The sequence below is a fragment of the Sciurus vulgaris genome (genome assembly GCF_902686455.1).
Source record: "Sciurus vulgaris genome assembly, chromosome: 14".
NCBI lineage: Eukaryota > Metazoa > Chordata > Mammalia > Rodentia > Sciuridae > Sciurus > Sciurus vulgaris.
Window position 1 is genome coordinate 78,172,040 of NC_136475.1, and position 25,547 is coordinate 78,197,586.

Consider the following 25,547-nt stretch of genomic DNA (forward strand, 5'->3'; position numbering starts at 1 on the left):
TACAGGTTCCAAGAGGACAGCTGAACACCTTCTGTGTTATGTCACAGAGCAGGGCATGGCTTCCAGGAGCTCTGAGCCCTGCAGCAGGCCCTGCTGCTCCATGCTGCTTGAGTATCTGAAAAGGGCGGTTGAGCCCTGAGTATCCTTACTGGCCGTGGGGGTGGAAGGCAGCTTAATCCTGCAGACAGGTCTGAACTCAATGGAATGATGTTTGAAAACAATCACTGGGTGACTGACTTACTTTTCCAGAGTGTTCTTTGGTCTCACAGTACAGGATGCGTGCTGATTTATGGGGCACAGGATTCCAACAACTCTGGGAAGGCTTCTGGTTTCTGCTCAGCTTGAGCCCATGGGGAGAGGCGGAAGCAAGGAACTGCACTGGAATGCTGGGAGTTAGGAGACTGAGGAAGAGAGAGGCCCAAGGTGGGACCACAGCAGAAGCCCAAGGATGCTTCTATCTGCCTTTGATTACGGACCCTTTGGCAAAGGGAGGTGGTATGGGAGCCCCAATTTCTGTTGCAAAGCAGGCTTGTGTTTGTTGGAACCACAGAGAAACTGTGTTCTGAGTATTCAATCCCTCCCATTTAATGGATGAGGCAACTGAGGCCTTAGGTAGGGAAAGCTGAGTATGTACCCAAGGGTCTAGCTAGAAAGTGATGGAGCCAGATGTCAAACTCACATCTTCTGCCCCATGAGCACAGTCAGTACCCCTCACTTCAGCAGAGAGTAGAGATGGGCAAAGAACTTGTGGGCAGTAGGCCTAGGGTTCCAGTTCTGCCTCTGCTAGTCAACTGTATGAATTGGCCCAGTGTCTGGATCTCAATTTTCTTATAAAGTGTTGTAAGTGATGCTCTGGGGCCAGTTCAGCTCCTGAAAGCCAACTGTGTGTTTCTTCCTAGCCTGTGTTCAGTGGCATGAGGTGGGCTGGCTTGGAGTGGGTCATGGTAGAGCTGTGGCCAACACAGAAATGGCCAACGGTAGCTGGTGTGGCGACTCAGACCTATAGCCCCAGTAACTCAGAAGGCTGAGGCAGGAGGATCAAAATTTTGAGGCCAGCCTGGATAACTTAGCAAGACCTTGTCTCAAAATAAAAAATGAAAAGGACTGGGGATGTAGCTCAGTGGTAGAGTATCCCTGGGTTCAATCCCCAGTACTGGAAAGAAAAAAATAATAATAAAAGGGCAAATGCTACAAATCAAGACTTTCCTCCCTCTGGGAGGACTTCCCAGTACATCCTGAGTGTAGTTTCTGCCTTATAGGACTGAGTACTAATGTACATAAAGTATCTACAGTTTTTGCCATAATGCCTAGATTGGAGCAGATGCTAAGAAATGATTTGTAAGAATAAAATTTTTCCATTTTCTGCAGCCTTGTCACATTTTATTCCTTTATTCACTTGGGAAAGTGATTTGGGTAAGAATTGCTTTCCTCCATGACCTGGGCAAAGCACTGCAGCTTTGAGAGGCTGGTAAGCACAGAGGTGGCCAGGTGAGAGCCAGGATCTGAACTCAGATCCTTGTATTCATCTTCTTGGACTCTGTCCATGGCTCTCCCACAGATCAGGCAATTAGAGTCTCAGAAATAGGAGAATTCTAGTGCCAGAAGAGTGTCAGAGTTCATCTCTCAACAGTGAAAACCCTTCCTGTCACTGATGAGGAACCCAGGCCCTGGAGAGAGGGAAAGGGACACACCCAGTCACTCAGTCTGCTATGGCCAAGCTGCACTTTGGATCCCAGACCTCTAACTTCCCCATCAACATCTTTCTGCCCTGGACCAGACTGTCTATAGACTCCTGAGCTGGTAGGACTGTCATACTCTACTGGATGGCCACTGCCCAGTAGAGAGAGAATGGGCTGGCTATTTGGGGAGACCTGCACATGTCCATCCTGGGGAGACATCATATACAAATAATCAGCATGTTATATGAAACAGTGTCACACATGTTGAAGTGCTTACAAATGTAGTCACTGACCTTTTGTCAATCAGCAAATTTGGAAGAGCCTGGCCTTCCCATGGGCAGACCCTTGGGCCTCTGTGGGCAACAGAGCACTGGGATCCATGAGCCAGGGCTGGACCCTGCTTCATAATCATTATGTCCTTGTTCATATCCTGCCCTTCTTCCTTCCTCTCCCTGCTCATCTCTTTTCTAGAACCCTCCTAGGGCCACTGAAGCCAGTTTTGCTCCAGGTACCAGAAAGCCTGGAAATTTCTGTCCCTGGGTACCCCTTAGCCAGTGAGTGAGGGTGTGGGAGGATGGAAGGCTGAGCCTGCAGGACAGCTTAAAGCCTCCCACTACCGGGTTTCATCTGAGTCTGGTTCTTGCTTGGCCTCTTGCCCTGCCTGCCCTACTTCCCCTGCCCCTGCCCATCTCCTGGGGAGCACTTCCTTGAAACATCCTCATCTCAGGCACTGCTCCTCAGAAGCCCAATCTGAGATATCTGCTTTTTCATTTTTCAACCACTTGGCATGATGCTGCGTTTCCCTTTGTTCTGACTGCCTGTGCTAGAATACAAGCCCACGGAGGCAGGGGCTTGATCGATTTTATTCTCTCATGTATTCTCATGCCTGGAGCCGTGGCTGGCACATAGTAGGTGTTCAAAAGATATTTTGTTGAAGAAATTTTCTCAGTTCATTCTCAATTCTCACAATGACCCTGTGAAGGAAAAATTACCACCCCCATTTTACAAATGAGGTTGTAATTTCAAAGAAGTTTAATAACTTGTCTACGCTGACACCGACTGTGCCTAGCACAGTCAGGATTCCAAACTCTGCCTGTGTGACTGCAAACCAAAGCTCAGTTTTGAAATCCAATCCCGTGTTTTCAGTTTCCAAAACATCCCAGAATATCTCGTACCTCCTCAGTGCTGCTGAAACTGCTTCTCGTACAAAGATGTACTCCTACTCATGCCCTGAATTAACCACTACTGTGCCCTTTGAGCCCCTCGGCTCCCTGGACAAATTCCTGAGGGTCCTTTCTTACATTTGTTTTCTCTTTCTCTTCCTTGAAGTCGTTTAGGGTAAGACTTAATCTTATTTATCTCTGCTTCCTAGCACTTAGTTTGGACCTGGTAGAAGTCATCAATCTGTGAATGTTTGTTGAATGAAAGACAGGAAGGAAAGGAAGAGGGGAGAGAGGAGGGACAGAGGAAAGGAGAGGAAGAGGGAGGACACAGAGAGGGTGAGCCCCATGTGGACAGGGAAGGTAGTGGGGGATGCTGTGGAAGGCAGAGGGGCCTTCTTGTCATGGTGGTGTGGGAACAACTCTGATCAGTCGCCCCTTTATCTCTGGGTCATGTTCTGGAGCAGAAGCAGGATGTAATCTGGTACCCAGCAGTCAGCCTGGTAGGCAGTAAGGACTGAGTAAAGGTTGAATGAATGATAATATGGTCTAAAAAGTAGACAAAATTTGGAGTCTGATTATAAGGTTCAAGTCTGTTGGTTCCTTGTCAGACTTTTCCTCCTCTTCCCCAGCAGCTGTTTTGATCCAAGCATGATGTGTTCCCAGATATCATCTCCCTGTGGCTGTGCTTGAACAAGCTTTCTGAAAAGGGAACCGCCATATCCTTCCTCTTCTGGCTTAACCAGTCTTGTTGTTTATAGGGTAAACTCAGTCTCCATGGTTCAGTGTAGGAGGCTCTTCCTGAATGTGCAGTGATAAGAAGATGGATGTCCCCTGGGGCCAAAGTGCCTGGGCTTGAGTCCTACTTACATTACTCTCTAGCCATTTGACTTAGAGAAAGTCACTTAATCTCTCTTTAACTATGTTTTCTCACCTGTAAAGTGAGGATCATAACAGAAGTTACATAATTAGAACATGTAAAGACTCATTGAGTTATTGCTTAGGACAATCCCAGGTCTACTCATGCTGATCATCAAATGAATTCCCCCCTCCAGCTGAATCCATCACCATTTCTACAGCACTCCCTCCACCACCTTTTGCCATTCCATGTCCTCTCATGCCTGGGTATCCCTTTATCTATGCTGTCCCTTCCTGGAATACACTCTCCCCATTCTTCTCCCTGGAAAGATCTCAGTCATCCTTCAAGTCTCAGTTCAGATGCTGCCTCTATGTCTGTTAAGTCATCTAGACTCTCCCAGGATGTCCTAGGGACTCTCTGCTGTGATCTCTGCATTAGAAACTGAGGCAATAATCTTATTGTGCTGCAATTGCCTGTTCATGAGTCTTGTGTGCTTTCAAATTCCAGGCCTATTCCCAAGCTATTGAACATACCTCCCCCCATACAAATAGGTCCTGGTGAAGATTCAATTTTACCAAAATTAATCTATAAATTCAGTGACATCCCAATAAAAACTTAACAAGAGTTCTAAATTTACATTTTTACAAGCTAATTCTAAAAGTCATCTAGAAGAAACAAATGGACAAAAAGTGGCTTGGGAGGCTAAGGCAGGAGGATCTTGGGTTCAAAGCCAGCCTCAGCAATGGTGAGGCACTAAGCAACTCAGTGAGATCCTCTCTAAATAAAATACAGAATAGAGCTGGGGATGTGGCTCAGTGGTTGAGTGCCCCTGAGTTCAATACCCTGTGCCAAATAAATAAATATATAAATAAATGAAAGGACAAAATTAGCTAGGCAAATTTTGACACAGTAAGAACACTGAGGAGGGAATAGCCTATGTATAAACATTTACTATAAAGTGATCAATAGAATGATACTGGTATGAGAGCAGATAATCTAATCTAAGGAACAGGAATAAAGAAGCAGATAGATGGAACTCTAATATATCATAAAGAGATAGTTTAAATAAGTAAGAAAGGACTAATTGTTCAAGAATGATTTGGGGACCAGGTTTGAGGACAATGCAGTTCCCACTTGGGAAAAAATTAAGTTAGATGTTATACTGGTGATGATTTTACTTCCTAAAAAGAGAATTCAATTGCTTCAACAACCATCCACAAACAATTAGAATTTGACATTAAAAACACAATACCATTTACATTAGTACCAGAAAGAAAGAGGGAGGGTGCAGGGCAAGACAAGACAGACAGGCTGGCTTATATATAAATCTAATGAAATATGATCAATGTGAAGAATACACTAATACTCTGATGAAGGAAAACTCTGATAAATAAAATATTCCATGTTCATGAACAAGAAGACTCAATGTTATTAGAAATCAGTTCTTCACAATTTAATGTACATACTCAACACAACCCCAATCAAAATTCCAAGTTATTTTGTGGATATAAGCAAACTGATTCTGAAGTTTGTATGGGAGGGCAAAAGACCTGGAATAACTAGCATAATACTAAAAATCAAATATATTCTTCAATAGGTGAATGGTCAAACAAACTGTGATGCGTAAGTATAATGGAATGTTACTCACTGACAGAATGGCACTATCGAGTCTCAAGAAATCTGGAGGGAACGTAAGTATGTGTTGCTAAGTAAAAGAAATCAGTCTGAAAGGCTATATGCTATGTGATTCCAACTATATGACATTCTGGTAAGGGGGAAATTGTGGAGACAGTAGAATGATCAGTGGTTTCTAATTGTTCAGGGAAGGGTGGGAGGGATGAATAGAGAATAGGGCATATTTAAGGTGACAGAACTATTCTGTAAGATACAATGATGGGGGATACATGGATGGCATGTATCATACATTTTAAAAATACTCACAGAACTGTAAAACTCAGATAATGAATCCTAATGTCAACTATGGACTTCAACTAATAATAGTGTGCCAATACTGGTTTATCAATTATAACAAATGTACCACATGAAAGCAAGATATTAATTGTAGGGGCAACTGTTGCATGCAGGGTTGGGGTACAGTTGCTAGATGGGAATTCTGTACTTTCTGCTGTAATTTTCTGTAAACCTAATACTGCCAAATAATATCTACTCAAATTTTGTGAAGTAATTAATATACTTGGAGAAAAATTTGGAAACAAAAGTAACCAATAATAGTAGAGTAATCATACATTCTAGTTTCCTCAAGACATTTCTAGTTTAAACTTGTCTTAGTGTTCCATCTGGATTAGTATTTCTCATTCTCAAAAGTGTATTGGGTCAGATGATAATTTATTGGTCACCCTAGACAAAAGGTTATTTTTGCTAATATATAAAGAATTCCTGAACTGGGGTTGTAGTTCAGTGGTAGAGCACTTGCCTAGTCATTGTGAGGCACTGGGTTTGATCCTCAGCACCACATAGAAATAAGTAGATTAAAATAAAGGCATATGTCCATCTACAACTAATCCAGGAGAAAAATAGGCAACATATATGAGTAAGTTTCACTTTTAACCTGTTTGCAACCATATCTGAAGTAGGTTTCTTGTAGAAAGTATGTAGTTGGACTGAAGTTTAAAAGAAAAAATACAATCCAGTTGGAAAACTACAACTTTTAATTGGAATACTTAGACCCTTTACATTTAATTTTTATTACAGTATTTGAAATGGCCATGTTAGTATCATACAGAAAAGATTTCAGAGTAAGAAATATTTCCAAGGATTTCATAGAGATAAAGTACATAATTCATCCAGAGGACATAATATTATCAAATATATATGCCCTAATAAGAAAGTTTCAAAATGTATGAAGCAAAAAGAGAACATCGAGGAGAAATAGATTAACTCACAATCAGTTAGAGATAGTAGTCCTCTTGTCCTTATTTCATAATTTTCTATTCTTTCTATATGAGAACTTCTTTTATTTCTTTAAATGCTTACTCAAACTTAAGGCCCTTTTCAGATTAATTTATAAGTATCTAGTTTCTCTGGTATGGGCTATCCCATTTGATTAGCTAGTAAGATGTCTCTCTTGACATTGAACATCCCCATCTGTTTGATAATTTTTGTCTGTGAGCTCATCTTCAACAGGAGTTATTTTTCATAGGAGTCTGTAAGTACTCTGAGTTATTAAGACCTCCTTAAGGATAATTTCACTATGGTTTTCTTCTATTATTTTTTTAGGGGGGATGTATTGGCTTTTTCTGACCCTCTCTGGTTACCAGTTTCTGCTTCATTCTGACAACTAAAATTTTTTATTTATTTTTTCTTTTCTCCTCTTCTCCTTCTCCTCCTCCTCCTTCTGTTTGTTTTCGAGCTTAATTATGTTTTAAAATAAAATTTTAAAAAGTCATATGACATTTTGCTGTTTGGAACAGATATGGGAAATTCCCACATCTGATTTGATTTGGGTTTTGATTAGATATCTTAATAGGGTTCCCACAACAAAATCTTGAAATCAGCCTTCACCCTCTTTCTACTTCTTATCCTTTGTCTTGGAATTATAAAATTATAACAAATTGGGTTATTTTTTAAACTGAGAAAGAAATAACACTTTAGGATTACAAGTTGTGTGTGCCTTTTGGGTGGAGACTAGAACTTGCTCTCTGGGAGAGATTCTTATGTTCTGGAATGTACCACTTGAGTTGACTCCTTGAACTCTGTTAATACAAAGCAAGAGTCTACATATTGGTCTCGGTGAATATGGGAAAGCACTGATGGACCCTAAAGGAGATCACTTGCTCTGAGATGTATAGAACTTTAGTACCATACAGTTTGTGAATTGGCCGAATTATGTATATCTTAGGATCATTCATTTAGAACTGGTACCACCATCTTCTAATTTGGAATGAGACTATCCTATGCCTGAAATTAGTGTGTTCTTACAAAGTTGTGTGTATTACTCTGGAATTGGTTGTTTGTACAACATAAGGAGCTGGGATGGAGAAGAATATGGGAGAAAAGTGCTCACTTCTTCAGCTTAGGTTGAAGCTACCTGGGGCAGCCCAACCTGGACCTGGGAGTTGGGATCCCACATGAGGTGCTATTTTAACCTGAGCCTCCCAGCTTTGGGGAAATGCCCTGTAGGTATTTGTTTTGATGTTCCTATTATGAATAATATAGGCAAGGGTCCAATTCTGGTGCAGAACAGAGGGCTTGGATGTGAGAGGAAAAACATACTTCCTGTGATGGGGTGGGGTGACTGAGACTTGGACTCTGAGGAGGAGGATAGACCTGGCCCTGGAAGGGACTTTCTCCTGAGGTGGGCAAAGGGCTTGTGAAGGGCTTTGAAATTAGCTCTGGGACATATGTCTCATTAGAGCCACTTTGAGAACAGAAATACCATACACCCTGCAGGGTACTTCCTGTTTCCCCCAAGATTGTAAGAAATTTTGTTATCTTGTCTCTCTGGCTGTAGTATAGAGAATTGGTTGAAAGCCTGGTCTGTGCTCTGGGAGAAAGGAGTGAGACCTGATGGTTCTGGGTACCAATGGGCCTGGGAGAGAGCTGGGCAGAGTGGTAGCCAGTGAAGCTGAGCAAGGAGCAGGCTGGAGCACACACAGGGCTTGGCAGGTCACTTGAAGGAACTGGGCCTTATCTTGTAAGCTATGGGGAGCCACTGCAGGATATTAAGAGAGATGGTGATGTGATCAACCTTGCATTACACAGAAAGGAAAAACAGACTCTTTTATGAATTTATAGACAGCTGCAGTAGATGTCTGCTGCTTTCATCTACCCAGCACCTCTTCTACCCCTCCAGTGACAACAGAACCCCATCCTATGGGGAACATACCCTATGTGACTTGGGTAGAGTTAATTGCAATATTCTGCCAAACAGCAAGCGTGCTCATGACCCAGGCTAGACCACTGGGAGTGCCTCGCTGGGCCATGTGTGCTGCTTCAGGGACGGAGCTGCAGTTCAAGTTTGGGCCAACAAGCTGTGTCTAAGAATTTTCCAACAGAACTTCTAGGAAAGACCCTCTTGTTCTGTTGAGGGTCTATAAAATGATAGTATATGAATCTAGGGTTCCTGGTGACCAAGGTGGCTTTCTGCCACATGAAGAGAAGATATTTGAGAGATGGCATAAGTCAAAACCTCAAAGACACAGCTTGAGGCACAAGTCCAGTCATGGATAATGCCAGGTGCAAACAGGCAGGTGGAGGAAAGGACCCTAAGGACATTACTGTGTTGCTGGATTCAGCCATCCATGAAACTTGCTCGATCCTCCTTTTTTACATGAGCCAATAATGTTTTTCTTGTTTAATTGACTTCGCTACATTTCTCTTACTTTGTTCTTCTTCTTTGTCTTCTATGCTCCACATCCTGGATTCATGTGACATCTGAGATGGTTTACAGATCCCCTCTTCCCTGATATCCTCCTGTGGTTGGAGATGTCCATGATAATTCCCTGGGGGAAATCTTTCTTATTTTTTTATTTTTTATTTTTTTGGTACTGGGGATTGAACCCAAGGATGCTTAACTACTGAGCCACATCCCCAGTCCTTTTTATAATTTATTTAAAGACAGGGCCTCACTGAGTTGCTCAGGACCTCACTGAGTTGCTGAGGGCCTTGCTAAGTTACTGAGTCTGGCTCTGAACTCGTGATCCTTTTGCCTTAGCCTCCTGACCACTGGAATTACAGGCATGTGCCTGTGTGCCTGACTCTGAAGGAAACCTTTCTAAGGGTTGTGTTACAATAAAATACATGATGAACTCTTCTCTGAAGAAACTGAGATATAAGGTTGAACATTGCGATCAGGTGCTACTGAGCCTTCTTGAGGGGACCCTGGTCACAGCCATGTATTATTTGAAGTAACCACACTTTTATAAAAAACAAGTGAGCTCTGGGGTCAGCATCTAGAGCAACCTGAGTTTCTAAGTGAGAGGGAAAGTAGCGTGTCCTCCTTCATAGCCAAGAGGATCCCAGGGCTGCCCTGAAATAGAGATGTAACTATTCAATCATCTTAACTGACTGTTAATGAGCTGATCCATAATTTAAAAGTAGCTTTAAGAAATGGCAAGAGGACAGCCAGGCATGGTGACCTCCAGATACTCAGGAGGCTGAGGCATGAGTATCACAAGTTTGAGGCGATCCTCAACAACCTGATGAGGCCCCATCTCAAAATAAAAAAGGGTTGGGGAATGTGGTTCACTGGTTAATGGCCCCTGGGTTCAATCCCCATACCAAACAAAAAAGAAAAAAGAAAAGAAAGAATGAAAGAAATGGCAAGAGGAAGCGAGAGGGGGAGTATGAAGTCAGACCCACCCTGAGCAGAGGTGGTGTGTGTGTGTGTGTGTGTGTGTGTGTGTGTGTGTGTGTGTGCGTGCGCGTGCAAGCAGGGAATGGCTTGCCTGCTTTCCTCCCCAGGTTTCTGTAGTCACCTTCATGAAGGTGTCCTGGGGACCTGGATTTAGACTCCTAGAGGATGACCCTCCAGGACCTGTGGGGCTGGGCCCAACCTCACCAAGTCCTACTCTATCTTCTTCCTGGTTATTCTTTTTCCTGGACACTTAGTTACCCCACAAAATTCAAACTCAGATGTCTGCCATTTGGGTGCTCCAAAGTCTTATGGCCTTATAAGGCCACCATACCTTTTAACTTAGGGAGGAGATGGACCAAGCCCTCAACCTGTAATACTGCTGGGATTTAGATCTCCTATTTCTACTGAACTCATCTCCCTCCTTCCTTCCAGTCTCTATAGGCATGTAAAATCCATCAGTGGCACACGCCCATAATCCCGGAGGCCGAGGCAGGAGAATCACAGGTTCGAAGTCAGCCTCAGGAACTCAGTGAGGCTGTAAACAACGTAGCAAGACCCTGTTTCAAAACAAAAAAATTAAAAGGGCTGTGATGTGGTTCAGTGGTCAAGCACCCTTGGGTTCAATCCCTGGTACCAGAAAAATAAAATTCCATCATCCCTTTGATATGAATTATGCCACACCCTTGGAGGGCAGAAGTAGTTAGCATAATTGCTGGTTGTTTAAATAGCAACTTTTGATTTTGGTTGCTGCTCAAGAGATGCCCAGAGATGTTCCCACTACCCGAAGGCTTCGTTTGATACATCGTCCCCACCTGGCCCCATCCTCTTGCTTGTCAGCATGTCTTTCCATATCCTGCGTCCCCATAGAACAGCCTCCTGAAATAACCCAAGCCCTTGTTTCCTGCTTCCCTCTGCCTCCTGAGCTAGACTGCCAGCCTTGGGTCTTGAGTGTAGAAGGCCCCTTTCTTCTCCCAGCAAGAGCTCAGGGCCCTCTGTTTCCCTGGGGTCAGTCCCTCCTGCCATTCTGCCTCTGTGTGGCCGAGAGTCTCACAGCATGTGAGTCACACCCAGGGCCCCTGACTGTGATAAGCCCCCAGCACCCTGTGGTAGCTCATGGGAAGCACTCAAAAAATATTCACCTGAGCCAGGCGCAGTGATGTGCGCCTGTAATCCAGAGACTCGGAGGGTGAGGCAGTAGGATTACTAATTCAAAGCTGAGGCACTAAGCAATCCAGTGAGACCCTGTCTCTAAATGAAATACAAAATAGGGCTGGGGATGTGGCTCAGTGGTTGAGCGCCCCTGAGTTCAATCCCCAATAAAAAAAAAAAAAAAAAAAAAAAAAAATTCACCTGGCTCTGCTGTAACCTGGGCCCTGGAAGGAAGGAATCAGACTGGAATTTGGTCTCCAAGATGTTGCACAAACTGAAGACCTGATGTCCTCCTGCTTCTCATGCTGGTCCCTGACCAGGGAGTCTGGAGAAGAGCACGGAGCCCTGAGAGGCAAGACACAGGCCAGGCTGTCTCTCCTCTCAACTCTCTTCAAGTGGTGGGTAGTCCTCTCCCCTTCTTGGGCCTGAAAACTGAGGGGTTGGACTCAGTGAGACCCAGAGAACTAACCCTCCCAGTAAGGGACCATCTTGCCTCTGGAGTTGATGATGGTGCCCCACAAGACCAGAGGCTGTGCTGCCCACTCCAGAGGGGTCAGGGCTGGGTAGCTACCGGCCTGGGAGGCACAGGATGCTGGATTCTGAGGAACTGAAGAAGCCAGCGTGTCTGGGACGCAGTAGGAGAGGGAGAGTCACTCAGGATGAAGTTGGAGAGGTAGGCAGGCACCTTGGAGACCATGGTGAGGCCTCAGTATTTATTCCAACTGCAATGGAAGCCATGGAGGAGTTTTTCATGGGGAGCCTGACATGATCTATCAATGTTCTTAAAAGATCACATTCAGGCCAGAGTGTAGCTCAGTGGTAAAGCACTTGCCTAGTAGACACAGGGCCCTGGGTTTGATCCCCACCACCACAATACACATAGTAGCAAAGATCATATTGCCTCTGTGTAGAGAATAGACTAGAGGGAGGCTCCAGTGGGACTGGGGGCCCTGTGGGAAAGCTAGTGCAGGTGTCCAGGGGAGAGAGGAGCCAGGCCGATCAGTGGAGACATGTGCATGGGACCAAGGCACGTTTTGGAGGTAGAAGTGATGATTGTTGTCATTAACATGGTGAGTGAGGATGCTGGACAGTTGCGTTTCTCAGCACCTAGTTAGGACCACTTCACTAGAACTCAGGTCCCTCTGGCCAAGCGTATGTCAGTGAGTTCAGACCACCTCACAGGGAGGGACAGTCAGGTTGATTGAGGGCTCATCCAACTCTGCTGCCAACTTAGAATGGACTAAGGTAGGGGCCTTGTGTCTTGCTCCCAATGATGCTGGGAAGGAGTAGAACTGGGGGGAGAAGAGTGGAAGCCTGTGGCAAGTAGTAGGGATGGATCTCCCCACTGGACCGGTGCCAGACAGCACCCCAAATATCAGCAGCCTCCAGGCCCTCTATCTTTTTTTCCCTGGCTGCCCATTCTCTGTGGTAGTGAGATTGGCCCTCCAGTCTAGCTTCAGAAACCCTCTTTTCTAGAGGTGGTTCAGGTTCAGTTTGGCCACTCCAATTTCCAGAGGCCTATGGCTGACTTCCTGTTTCAGGACTCACTGGCTAGATAGACTGATAGTCAACTCAATCAATTGGGTTAGCCTGGCCTGTGATTGGCCCTCTTTGGGAATGGAGTTAGAGGTGGGGTTGTGTGAGACAGGGAAAGAGGGAGAAAAGCAAATAGGGGCTTGGTGTGAGAGGAGTGGGCTGTTTGCTAAATACAATGTAAATCTGTGCTATGGTGGTTGCCAAGAAGAAAGAAGCGGCTGATGAAAACCATATGTCTCTGGGTAAGCAGAAGGAGCTCTGTTCTGTGCGCACAAGCACATGTTGAAGATGTGGCTATTGGTCCTTCATGCAATGGAAAAATCTCCCATTTCAAAGAATACAGTGTTAAGGGGCACTCTGAGACAAACCACATTTCGCAATTAAGTAGTTTACAAGGTCAGCAAAGGAAGGACAAAATAAACCAGCTGAAAAGGTCTTGCTCAATGATAAAATTTGCTCAAAAGTTCAATGTTACAGTCTAAAACTGTAACGTAGGCTTGTTCCATGGTGTTTTTTTTTTTTTTTTTTTTTCTTTTTTAAAAATTCTTTATTTTTTAAGAGCCAAAAAAGATGAATCTCTGCAGGGACAGAGAAGCAGAAAAAAGTGTTTTAAGTGTTGGTGTGGTGATTGCATTTGCTGATATTTGAAAAAGAGTAATTTTTTTAAAGTGAAAATTGTATTTTTACTTTTTCTAAATTGATCCGGAGGCAAAACTAAAACCAAACAGACAAACATCACTACTGTTCACTCTGCAGACCAGAATTCTAGTTTCTTCCTCCAACATTTAAGTTCTAGCATGATGTGCTTCCAACCTCAATTTCTCTCCACTGAAGGTTGTTGCTGCCCCCACCCCCAACCCTGTCCATCCTATATGCAGACTGGACCTGTGGGACCCCATGGTCTACTTCATTTGCCCTGTGATATCCTTCATACTGACATATATAGAAAAAGCCATTTTCTTTCCTCTCTTTTTTATGTACTGGGGATTAAACACAGGGCCTTGTGTATGCTAAGCATAAGCTCTACCACTGAGATACCCACCCCCAAACCCTTGTTAGCCATTTTTGAAGATTTTTAATCTCCAAATTCTATCCATTCCTCTATAATTTCCATTTGATTCTTTTGATTCCAGTTCTTCCTGAAATTTTCCATCTTGTCATCTATTTTTTTTTTTACCATATTAATCGCAGCTATTTTAAAGTCTGGATCAGAAAACTCCAAGATCTGGATCACCTGTGGGGCTGTTTCTATTATGGAGATGGCTTTGGACTCTGACTGATGTTAACTTTCATCACAGAGGATTTATTTTTGCTTTCCGGAAAGCAGTCAGAGGAGCGGAAGGTCATCCTAATCCAGTCTGGGATTGAGCAGGTCTGATGCTGGCGGCTGGACTTTGTGAGGGCTGCTCTATTTCTGGTTCATCCTTCTTCCTAACGCATAACTTCTCTGGGGTTCTCACTGAAAATCCGGCTTGTTTTATAGGGTCCTTTCTCTTTGGTGGACCTTCCATTTTAAGTTTGTGTTCCAAGTCCCATGTTGCTACCAATAACTGTGCTCAGTTCCCCATCTTTTAGCTACATTCCACCACTTGGATGAGTGCTGGAAGAAAGGGGCCTTTGACCTTGACATTGATCTCAGGTAATTCTCTTCTCCCAGAGATCCTGGCCCTCGGGTCTTGCTTGCCTTGCAGTTTGAACGTCCCAACCCCCAGGAGATTGCCAAAATCACTCACTTAAGTTCTTGGGGTCTGAGTCTGTACTTGCTGCTGGGTTTTTAGCCCCTTGGTCTCCATCTGCTCATGATCAGCGTTTGAGGGGAAGGGAAGCATTGAACGTCGTCTCCATACTTCCTCTCTCTCTGGCTCCTGACCTCTTCAGTTCTGGCTGCCGAGGACTTTTGGATTTTGTCCAGCTCATTCCTGATGGGAGGACTGACCTCTGACACACTGTTCTGACATCCCAGGAAGTGGAATGCTCTGTCCATTGCATTTGAATGCGAGCTCTCTGAGGGCAGGAACCAGAGTCTCCTTCCTCACTGGGATCCCTGGCTGAACACCCACCCCCAAAGCTTTAAATGTCACCTGTGTGAAGACAATTCCAAATGTCTGTCTGCAGCCCAGAGTTTGGTTCTGAGCTCTGAGGCCCACCTACCTAACTGCCCCTTGTCATTTCCAGGTGTCTGTCACACAGACATCTCAAACTCAACATGTCCAGAATCTTGTTTTTCCTCCCAAATTTGCATTTCCTCCTCAGATGCTGCTGCAGATCAGAATCCTGAGGGTCACCATTGACAGTTTCTGCTCCTTCCTCTCCCACAGCCCATCTCCCAGTGTGGGTCATTCCACCTTGAGATGTCACATGATGTCATCGTTCCCGCCTTCTTGCTGCCACAGCCATGTCCAGCAACCGCTCCCCTCCTGTGGACTGTTCAGTAGTCTCCTCACGGTACTCCTCAGAGTCACATGGCCTCCTTCCAACATGTTCTCCAGCCACCCTACCGCCGGAGTGATCCCTTGAAAACCAAAATCTGATTATGTCATTTCCCGGCATAGCACCCTGCAATGACTTCCCATTCATTTAAAGGAAAGCTTTGAAGATAAACTCTCAAGGATCCTGGGGGAGCCTGCTGACCTGCCCCCAAACCCTGCCTGGGCTCAGCTCACTTGCCCTCTGTGCTTGACCCACACGGCCTTCTGTGTTCTGCCAGTACTTTGAGTTTCTTACAGGGGTCCTTCCCACATCTTCTCCTGCCTAGAGATACACTGTCCCTCCAGTCTGCCTCTCTGTTGCCCGCCCTTTCAGGTCTGGTTTAATGTCCCCTCCTCAGAGGAGCTTCTCTGACTCCTGAATGGATGACACAACCCTGTTAGCTCACTGTCATTGTGTTCCCCACTCTTTGGTCACAGTGCAGTGGAAATACATAGCCATTGAGTGATCATTGACTCCATTTCTTCCCTACTGTCTTCTTATGTCCTTGTCACCATTCTATCCCCGCACGAGCAAAGTGCCCATGATACCTTTAAAGATTCTTAAATAACTTTTTGAATAAATGAACAAGGACAAGGACAGCAGATGGCCAACCCCAAACCCCAGCCACCCAGCAGAAACAGGACTGAAAACACTCAGCAGAGAAAGTGGTGGGGAGTAGACCTTTAGTTAGCAGGTGTCTAAGTGTGACCACAGAAATCAGAAATTCTAAATTGCTGTCTTAGGCAGTGTTCTTATTGCTCGGACTAAAGCACTGACCAGGGAGCCCACAGCTCTAGGTTCCAGTCCCAGGCATGGCACAAATCAGGACAAATAGCATTTTTATAATGCTTCATGGTTTACAAGGCATTTCCACTGATAGAATCTCATTAGACCAACTCTGTGACCTCCAGCAAGCAGCTTTTAGAGGCCTGGGGGGAGGGAGGAGATGGGCCCTGTTCCCAGAACCAACTGAGCTGTGGTCTGCTGCCTGTTCTTAGACAGGTCTCCCCTTGGGCCTCAGTCTATGCATCTGTAAAGTGAAGGTGCGCATGAACTGATTTCTAAGGTCTTTCTATGAAATTTTAGAATTAAAAATCTCTTACTACTCAAATCAGAAAGCAACTGTTTGGAGTCCCCCTTCTTGTCAAATGGCTGTTTCCCCACTTTCAGCACAAGTGGCAGGGCAGCCTCACCAGAGGTCTAGCAATACTAGGGCTGATGTAGCATGATGTCACATGAAAGTGGACCCCAGAACAGGATGTTTGTGTAGATTATTTAAGAGCTGACCCTAGGAAACAGGTAGGAAGCTGAGGGAGAGGCAGGACAGAGGAAAGCCAGTCTGGACATCCAGGTGTGTCAGGTGCCCTCTGCCTCTAAGGGCCTTGACTCTTCCTGGACCTGCTAAAGCCACAGGAACCCTCCAGAGCTGTCACCCAGAAATATGGCCAGGGAGTTTTTCTGCACCAGCGCCCACCCCCACTGGCTGAAGTTCTCCCTGGTGTTACTCTGAGCTTCTGGACTGTTGTTTACCCAAGGGCTGAGGAGATTCTTAATAGAGAAGACTCCAGGACAGAAAACAAAGGCTCAAGAATCCTTGAGACAACACTATTAGTGGGAGGTGGACTCAGCTCACATGGACCCGACCAAGTCACAGTGCTTGAAGATGAAAAGGGCAGGGTCACCCCTGTCCAGGGCCTGAGAACGTTTCTTCCACATGCCCACTAGTCCTCCCTGTTCTCTGAATATCGAAGACTTGCATCCTCTTTTCTGGGGCAATTTTATTTACCCTGGCAGTTGGAAACTGGGGGGATGTGTCAGGGCGATCTGTTACTTGATTCGGCAAAGCCTTAGGAAACAAGCAGCTGTCCTTCTGCGGGGCAGTCCCTGAGTGACAGCTGTCGTGGTGGTCGTGATGGAGGTACAGCACACAGAAAGGCAGTGGGTGGTGTATGCAACTGTCCCTCTGTGCAATGAGCAGGGTTCCCTAGAGCTGGCGACTGGGATGTTCCAGTGGGGACACCCTGGCCAGTCTCCCTGGTAGCATGGTGCTTCCTTTTCCTTCTGTTATAAACTCCAGTCTCTACTTCCCTCAGCGTCCCTTCTGACTCTCTAAAGTCCGGTTTATCGATGGAACATTGACTGCTTCTAGCTTTTCCCCTGATGCTGTAACAATTCTTCCCCCTCCCCCAGGCAATGTGAATGGGAAACATGAGGGAAATAGTGTCTTATGGGAAGGTGGGGGAAAGAACACAAAGATTGAAATTTGGGGTTATTATCTGTCCATATTCTCCACACCTGGCCCTTTGGGTAATGCGTGCATGCGCTGTGGGAGTCTATCGGTCCCATTTAGTCCTGGGAAAGTGCTTTACTGAACTCTGCAACCTGGCCGGGCCCTCTGTACTCTAACCCTTGTGGGGTTGTGGGAACTTCAGGGTTACTGCTTGCTGCCATCAGGCCAGGGAAGCCAGAGGCCCTGTCCTGGGCACTCCTCCCCTGCTGCTGTGCACCTGCACTCGCGGGACGCTGGAGCGGCTGCAGTATAAGTAGGAGTCTCGAGGTCCCTGTGCCTCAGCGCCCGCTCGGGACGTTTCTAAGCACCACACCCACGTCTTTGGGTAGTGAGCCCAGGGCTATCTCGCTTCCTCTCTGTGGTCGTCCTCCCCTCTGTCCCAAGACCACCAGGCAGCCCTGCCATCCTTAGGCTTTCTGAAAGTCCAGGATGCCCCCAGAGAAACCAAACTGTGTTCTTGCCCCTCAAGCCTGTTTCTTGTCACTCTAAAGCAATTTAGAAATACCTTTCTATGGACAAAGCATAGCTTTCCAGCCTGCTGGGAACTCAGAAGTCTAGTCCAGGTTCAGAACCCGACGTTGACCTACTCCAGCAGACTCTACCCTGGTCCCAGCGCTGAACGACTGCTGTAGGTGGAGCCCCCAGGGCTACAGGACTCAGCCACAGTCTCTCATTTACATGTTTCTTTAATAATATTTATGATGGCTCACTGAGTGCCAGGCACAAAGGTAGGATTTAAACACCCCTTTACATTTTTAAAATAACAGCTTTGAAATCTGATTGACAGACCATACAATTCATGCTTGTAAAGTATATACTTCAGTGGTGTTTAGAATTTTCAGAATTGTAACACCATCACCACCATCTAATTTAGAACAAGTTCATTACCCCAGGAAGAAAGCCCTACCCATCAGCAGTTATTCCCCAACCTCCCTCCTGCTTAGCTTCCGACAACCACCAATATACGTTCTATCTTTATGGATTTGTCTATTCTTGATACTTCATATAAATGATAGCATACCACACATGGCAGATTGTGACTAACTTCTTTCATTTAGCATGTTTTAAATATGCTCTTATTCATGTTGTATCATGCCTCCATACTTCCTTTCATTGCCAAATAATACTCTATTTTATGGATGTACTATATTTTATTTATCCATTGTTCAGTTAATTGACATTTGAGACACTTCCACTTTTTTTTTAGTATAATTTACATTTATTTATTTATTTCTAGAAAATAGTTTTTCTTCTGCCTTAAGGACCCAGCTCCTCACATGGGCTCTGGTGGAGGAGGTAGGGCAATTCTAGAAGGTCTCGATTGGGGTGATGGAGGTGGGTGGGGGTTTGTCCTTCTGTGCTCCATGAGATCAATTCCTGACCACCTTGCTGTGGGTGGCGCAATTCATACAGTAATGTGGCTTCATATAGAGCCTGAGAAGAACATAAGTGTTGACACTGGCTCCAGAAATGTCCCTCACAGCTATGGCCTCTACTTTTTCCAGCAACAAACCCCTTAAAGGTCTTGTCCTTGGGCATGCATCTGATGCAGCAAATAGGCCTTTTTGGTAGAACCATAATTCCTTCTTTTTTTTTTTTTTTGTCATCATGGAAGCAAAAACCAGAGAGTTCTGTTTCTATTTTTGTAGCAAATAATGCTACCATGAACATTCTTGTGCAAGATTTTTGTGTATACTATGCTTTCTTTTCTCTTAGGTCCATGCCTAGGAGTAGAACCATAAGGTCACAGGGTAACTCTGCTTTATATTTTGAGAAACTTCCAAAGGTTTCCAAGTGGCAGCACCATTTAACATCCTACCATCAAAATGTGAGGATTCCACTTTTTTCATATCCTCACTAGTTATTTTCCTTTATTAAAACAGTCTTCCTAGTGGTATGAAGAGGAACCTCACTGTCATTTTGACTTGTGTCTATCTCCCTGATAGCCGATGATGTTTTCAGTTTGCTTATTTGTCTTTTTATCTTTGATTTGTGAGAGCTCTTTATATATTCTGGATACAAGTCCTTTTTCAATGCCTGTCAAGTTCTAAGAGATGTCTAAATCTATGTTGGAGAAGGGGTTGCAGTTTTAAGAATCTATAGAGTCTGTTGCCTGGTGACAGAAACCTTGCAAAGAATACATTCTGTCCTGTGCAGATCCTAGAGCGGGAAAATGTAGAACTGTCCTTCCAGGGCGCCTGCTCCCTGCTCAGTCACACCCCTTTCAAAATCCTAGCTGAAAAGGAGTTAGGGAAATGTAGGGCGCTCAAGGGGGAGGGTGCAGGTTGGTTCATGGCAGAATCACATGGGGGATTTTTCTTTCTCTTTTTTAAAGGAGTATAAGCTTATATTTCTTGGGCAAATGAGATGGTACATTAAAAAGCATTTTGGGATTGTAAAAGGTTATGCAAATGCAAGGTGACATTCTTATTGTTACTATTGTTATTTGTGGGAACCAATGAAAACCTGGTCTGTGGGGGTGGGGTGGGGGTGTGGGAGTTCCAGAAGATGAAAGCTAAAGGGGAGAGGAGGAGGCAGAGTTGGTGAACCTTGGTTATATGCTTGGTTATATGCATTTGTGTGAGTGTATGTGTGTATGTGTAAGAGAGGTGGAAGGGAAAGAGAGGGAGAAGAGATCTTTGTGATTTCTGGTGCATTTCTTTACCACAGGTACAATCGTTTACTTAATGTTTTTCTTTAAATGGGCTCCTATTTCTTTTAATTAAAGAGATACATGTATAAAGGACTTTTATACCACTTATAAATGATGAACCTGCATTATTTTCAGAATGGAAGTTACCCTACAAAACAAATATGAAAAATAAACAGTGTTATGCAATTCTGGCTGGATCCTGCAGCCTTCTGGGCCCTGAACACTGTCCTCATCTTCTCAGCCTGACTCAGGGCTCAGTGAGGTATCTGCTCTGGTGGCACCTCAGGACCACCAGTGGCTTCAGTGCCAGCCCTCTAGCCAGGTTCTTGCTTTCTGTCTCTCATGGCACTATGACAGCTAAGGCTGAGGGTTCTCATTCATGGAGAATGTATGGCTCCAACCAGGTCTCCCATGCCTAGGTCAATACACAGGAGCTGAGTCAGGATCTCAGATCCTGAACTCCTTTGTTTTTATTTTCTTCCTTTTAGCAAATGTCAGCTGGGTGTTAAAGGCACAAACAGCTGGTATCTAGCTGCCACTTGCACCTCATGTAATCAGGACAACCCAGTGAGAATGGAGAAGGAAGTGATCTCACGGTCCCCCGGCTGCCCTGGGTTCCCCACTCCATGCTTTGGGAATCCCCAGACCTGCAACTTGCCCACGCCAAGGGCGTCACTTACTCCCACCAGTTTCTTCTTTCTCCTGAGCAAAGGACCAAGGATCCTCCACCAACCTCCCAGGGCTACTGTCACATGAATAAACCCAGCTCTGCACACAGGCCTGGCAGATAGAAGCTGCTCAGTAAATGACAGAGTTTGATGGAAGAGGGGGGTTTAATTGCTGGTTTTGCCTGAAGTCCTGCTCTTCCTTCCATGCCCAACTTTTAGAAATAATAATGCTATTTACCCTTTATTGAGTTCTCAATATGTGCAAGTATCTTGTTAAAAAAGAGTTTTATCTACTTCATTTTATTTCATCCTTGCAATAATGGTAAAGTAGAGATTCATTATTCCCATTTTGTAGGTGGAGGGATGGAGGTTTGGAGTGGCTTTATGATTTTCTCAGATTGATGCAGCCAGGAGAGGTGCAGCCAGACCTTTAATATTTCAAAGTCCATGTCCTCAACCACCTCATGGTATAGCCATTTGAATGCCACTGATCACCGGGAGCACCCTGCCCAGCAATGTCTTCTCTTGTACATACTCATAACTGCCCGTGACCTCCGTCGACATGGGCCTCATCTTTGGTGTGTGTGTGTATGTGTGTGTGTGTGCGCGCCGTCGTCTCTCCCCAGGGTCAAGCGGCGTCCTGGGCACACTGTGGACACTTGTACTGGTGTCTGCTGAGTAGATGAAGGAATGAGAGCGCAGGGCTTCTTTCAGGCTCCGTCTCTGTGAACAGAGTATGCAGCTGCACTTCCAGAAACATAAATTGTTGTCACCGGGAAGTCCCAGGGCTCTTTACCTAGGACTACATGGGGAAGAACCTGCCCTAGACCAAGGAGATAGACCTGTCCCTGCATAGGGTGGCTATGCAGACCATCCAGGAGGCTGGGGAGAGGAAGGTGGCTTCCAAAGGACCCTCTTGAATTGCCACATTGATGACTGTACTGTCATTTTCTGTTTTCCCAGTTCTGATCTTGACTCCCGGTCTCAGGAAATCAGAAGAAGAGGAGAAAGTGACCTGGGGTGTTTCTTCCATGTGTTGTTGGGCCAGGGCTGGTGACAACTCTGTTGTTAGGACCCCCAGGACTCTGAATGATCCTGGGTGGCTCCGACACCCTGATCTCACCTCTGTCCAGAGTCCCTTTATTAGAAACTCTTCCCATTATCCTAATTCAAATGTGGCCTCTCTTTCTGCAGGGACCTGACTGATGGCATGGCCATCTCCTGAGGGTCGAGGTTTATGCTTATTCTCTGTATCCCACGCCTGACCGAGTACTGGGACCTGGCTCTAACATTTACCGAGCACTTACTATGTGTCAGGAATGGTATCTGCATTAATTCAACTAATCCACACAGCAGTCCTCTATCGTCTTTACTTCAGGACACTAAGACACACAGAAGCTAAGTAGCTTGCCCCCTGTCACATGGTCACCAGGTAGCAGATCTAAGATTTGAACCCAGGTAGGGAGACTCAAGAGTCAACAGTGTGAATCTTGAGACCACTGTTGAGCTACCTTTCCATTTGTGGTTTGGGGGATGATGTCTTTTAGCCTGGGGAACCTAAAGAATCTGTCTCTGTGCCAACCTGGGGTTAGAAGGTGGAACCTGGATCTCCATGGCAACCAGATCAATTGGTTGTACCAGCTGGTGAGTCCTTGGGGCCAAGGTTCTACTACTGGCAGAGAGAAGGCTGCATTTGGCATGGGACAGTGTTTGAGATACCAGATGCACTGGGAAGACCTGGAAGAGTACCAGGTAGGGAGATCAGAGATCCTGGTCAGAGGTGGGAGCTTCCCAAGGCAGGTGGGAAAAGGGGGAACTCTTACTAAGACTCTAGAGTTCACTAGGCAGGGTAGGGTTGGCTCTTGCCTTGCTAAAACCTGCATCCATATGGCATGGACCAGTCCTCCAGCCCCACTCCTCCCACATCTCCTGCTCCAGAGCCCAGGATTTTGGCCTCGTCTCTGAGCCCCTCTCTAGGTCTGCTCTGCTATGCCTCCTTTCCACAGCCACAAGGAGGAGGGACTGACAATGCTTCATCCGCGCCACCACCTCGGGCATTTATTACTTTGGGCTGTGGTGCTTCCGTTTCCCCAGCTGTGGAATAACAGAATGGGTTTTTCTTTCCCTGCTCCAAAGCTCTTCACTTCCAAGGGGCAGGAGGGGCTGGACTGAGTGACAGGCCACCTCTCTGATTTATTGCAGGCCTTGACCTTCCTGACCCGAAATGAAATCCTGTGGTGAGTAAAGGTTCCTGTCCCCTTTTCCCTCCTCCTGAGCTGGGATCTTGCCTTGGCCCAGCCTATAGGTCCTAATGTGGTCTCTGCTCAGAGCTACATCGTCCTGGGCTGCAGCTGGGACAGACAGGCAGAGATGGACCCAAGCTCTGAGGACCACACTGGAATGGGGAGAGACAAAAGGCTGCAGGCAGCTCTGCCTCTGCTGCCACCCGAGGCAGGGATTCTGTAGGATCACAGAGCTGGCAGGGCCTCCTTGGGACAATGAAGAAAATGAGAAAAGGACTTAGAAAGCATAGGGCTGCCACCTGTTGATTAGCTGGGTGACCTGGGATGCATCACCCCTGCTGTCCTGCCCAAGCCTCTCCTCAGGGCCTCCTATGTGCCAGACACTATGGAGGTGGTGGGCGTGGGGTGGGAGGTTGGGCTCTGTTCTCACACAGGTCCCTGCCCAGTGGGGAAGCCTCTGGGTCAAGATCACCATCACCCAGTGGGGAGATGTGGCAAGTGCCACCTGCCATGGGGCCGTGGTAAGAGTGGATGTGACGAGAGGTGTGCACATGCTTGGCCCAAGCCAGGTGCTCAACAAAACCTGTTAGATGGATAAATGGGCTCACCAGGACATTTTGGGGGCAGTTGGGGAGGTGGGAATGAGGAGACCATTTAGACCCTCTGGTCTGTTCCCTTTCAATCGCTCTGTCATCTCTGCTTGGGCTAACCCTCCCTGGGCACTATGTCCAACCTGGTGGCCACAAGCATAAGACTTTCCAGGTACAAATAGGGATGAGGGGGTGGCCAGGTAGTGGAGCTGTGGAGACCAGGGCAGTCACAGGGCTGGGTTATTTCCCTTTTAAAAACAATATTTGCTTGCTTTTTCAAATGTAAAAAATATGTCAAATCCCCAAAAGACCAATATCCTCCTGCCCATATAACATTTATTGATATTTTCTAGAACACAATGCATGAATAAAAATAAAATGAAAGGAAATAAAATAATATTGTGAGCATGGCTAGAAAATTTAAATAGTATAAAAATTCCCAGTGAAAAAGCAAGCGTTTCCATTTCCTCCTCCCAGTTGTTCTCCCTGACACAGCCCCACTTACTGGCAGTTTCTCCTCTAGGCTTCCAGAATTTTCCATGCACAGACTATGCACATATCCTTCAACAGTTTTACCCCATGAGTCCTGTAGCATTCATCCCATTCATACTGTTCTGCACCTTTTTTGGTGGTTGTTGTTGAAGCTTTCCTGGCCTGTTTTACAGAAAGCACATAGAGATCTGCCTCATGCTTTTTTAATGGCCATGAATCATTCCCTCGTGTAGATGAACCATAATTCATTGCCAAGACCCCTGTTATGGACACAAGTTGTTTATAGTTTTCAGTTTTACAAATAATGTTATATTAAGCAATTATGTATAAATATCCAACAGGTAAGAGTAAATCCTCTGAAGAAATTCCTAGAAACAGAGCTTCTGGGCAAAGTGTAGATAATTTTAAAAAGTGATAGACCTCCCAGGGATTGCACTGGCTTGTCCTCTGGGCAATGGAGTGTGACCCGGCTGCTCCTCCTTCCACCCCTGGGGGCTTTTGAGTGGTATCTTTGGATCCTAGGGCTCCTCATATGCACCAGGAAAGAGCAGGGTGGTGGTGGTGAGGATCTGAAGAGAGAGAAGAGAGGAGAGAGGGGTCTGGGTTTTCTCTGTGAAGAAGTCCCCTCCCCTTGCCTTTGTTCTGCATTGGCCTCTGAGAGAGATGTTCTTGGAAGCAAGCCATTCTTAGGGACCCCTCTTCTGAGCTGCTCACCCAGACCGTAAAATGACCTTTGTTCACATCCTATTTCCAGCCTCTTTCCAGTCCTGTTTTGGTCTCTTCCTGTGAGAAGGGTGCAGTTTGACCTGTCCCAGGGCTGCCAGGGAAGGCTCCACTTCAGTTCAAACTTCTCCAATGAGCTTCTCTCAAAGTTTTTTCTGGCCTACCCCTACTTTTGACTCCTTTCCTGAGCACAAGGGACTCATGCCTGCCTCTGGGTAGATCTTCCTTGGAGGCTCCCACCTTTCAGGGTCATGGAAACCAAGCATGGGTCGGTGCTGGTGTGGGGTGGGGCAGAGTAGAAGGTAGAGGGGTCAGCTTCTACCTTGCTTTTGTGTCTCCGTATTGGACACCTTCAAATAAGACAGATGAGACAAGCACAATGGGGGTCAGAAACTCCAAGTGGGTGGGGTGATACCAGCAAGGGCTCTGTGGCTTCCAACCAAGGGGCAGCTCCAGACCCAGGAGAACACAGGCAGGGGGACAGTTGAGGAGCAGCAGCTGTCAAAAGCTCTGAGGAATGGAGGAGAACCGGCAAGCCTGGAGAATGCTCAAGTGTTCTGGTTCAAAATGGGAATGACACTTTCACTTGGCCATTTCCCTTGCATCAAGAGGGCCCAGGTGACATAGTGCTGATCCACTGTATTGTGAGATGCTGCCCTTAGAGAAAAAGAGGAGGAGCACGATGTTCGATATGGAGTTATCTCCAATTAAATTAAGAAG

At 45.8% G+C, this 25,547-nt stretch overlaps 1 protein-coding gene across 9 annotated transcripts in view; it reads left to right on the forward strand.

Moving 5' to 3' along the window:
- Positions 1 to 25,547, forward strand: part of CIB4 (calcium and integrin binding family member 4) — a 120,412-nt gene that overhangs the window by 45,536 nt on the left and 49,329 nt on the right. For 5 of the 9 annotated variants that reach the window (XM_079111093.1, XM_079111095.1, XM_079111096.1 and 2 more), the window contains 2 exons: positions 21,974 to 22,012; positions 22,982 to 23,016. The exons of 2 other annotated variants lie outside the window; for them this stretch is intronic. Coding sequence is in view for 2 of the 7 variants with exons in the window: in XM_079111100.1 (XP_078967226.1) it covers positions 22,478 to 22,531; positions 22,982 to 23,016 (89 nt within the window). In the remaining 5 variants the exon portion in view is untranslated. Of the gene's footprint in view, positions 1 to 21,973; positions 22,094 to 22,462; positions 22,532 to 22,978; positions 23,017 to 25,547 lie in introns of those variants that run through there. 2 more of the 9 variants (XM_079111092.1, XM_079111100.1) reach the window with 2 other exon arrangements.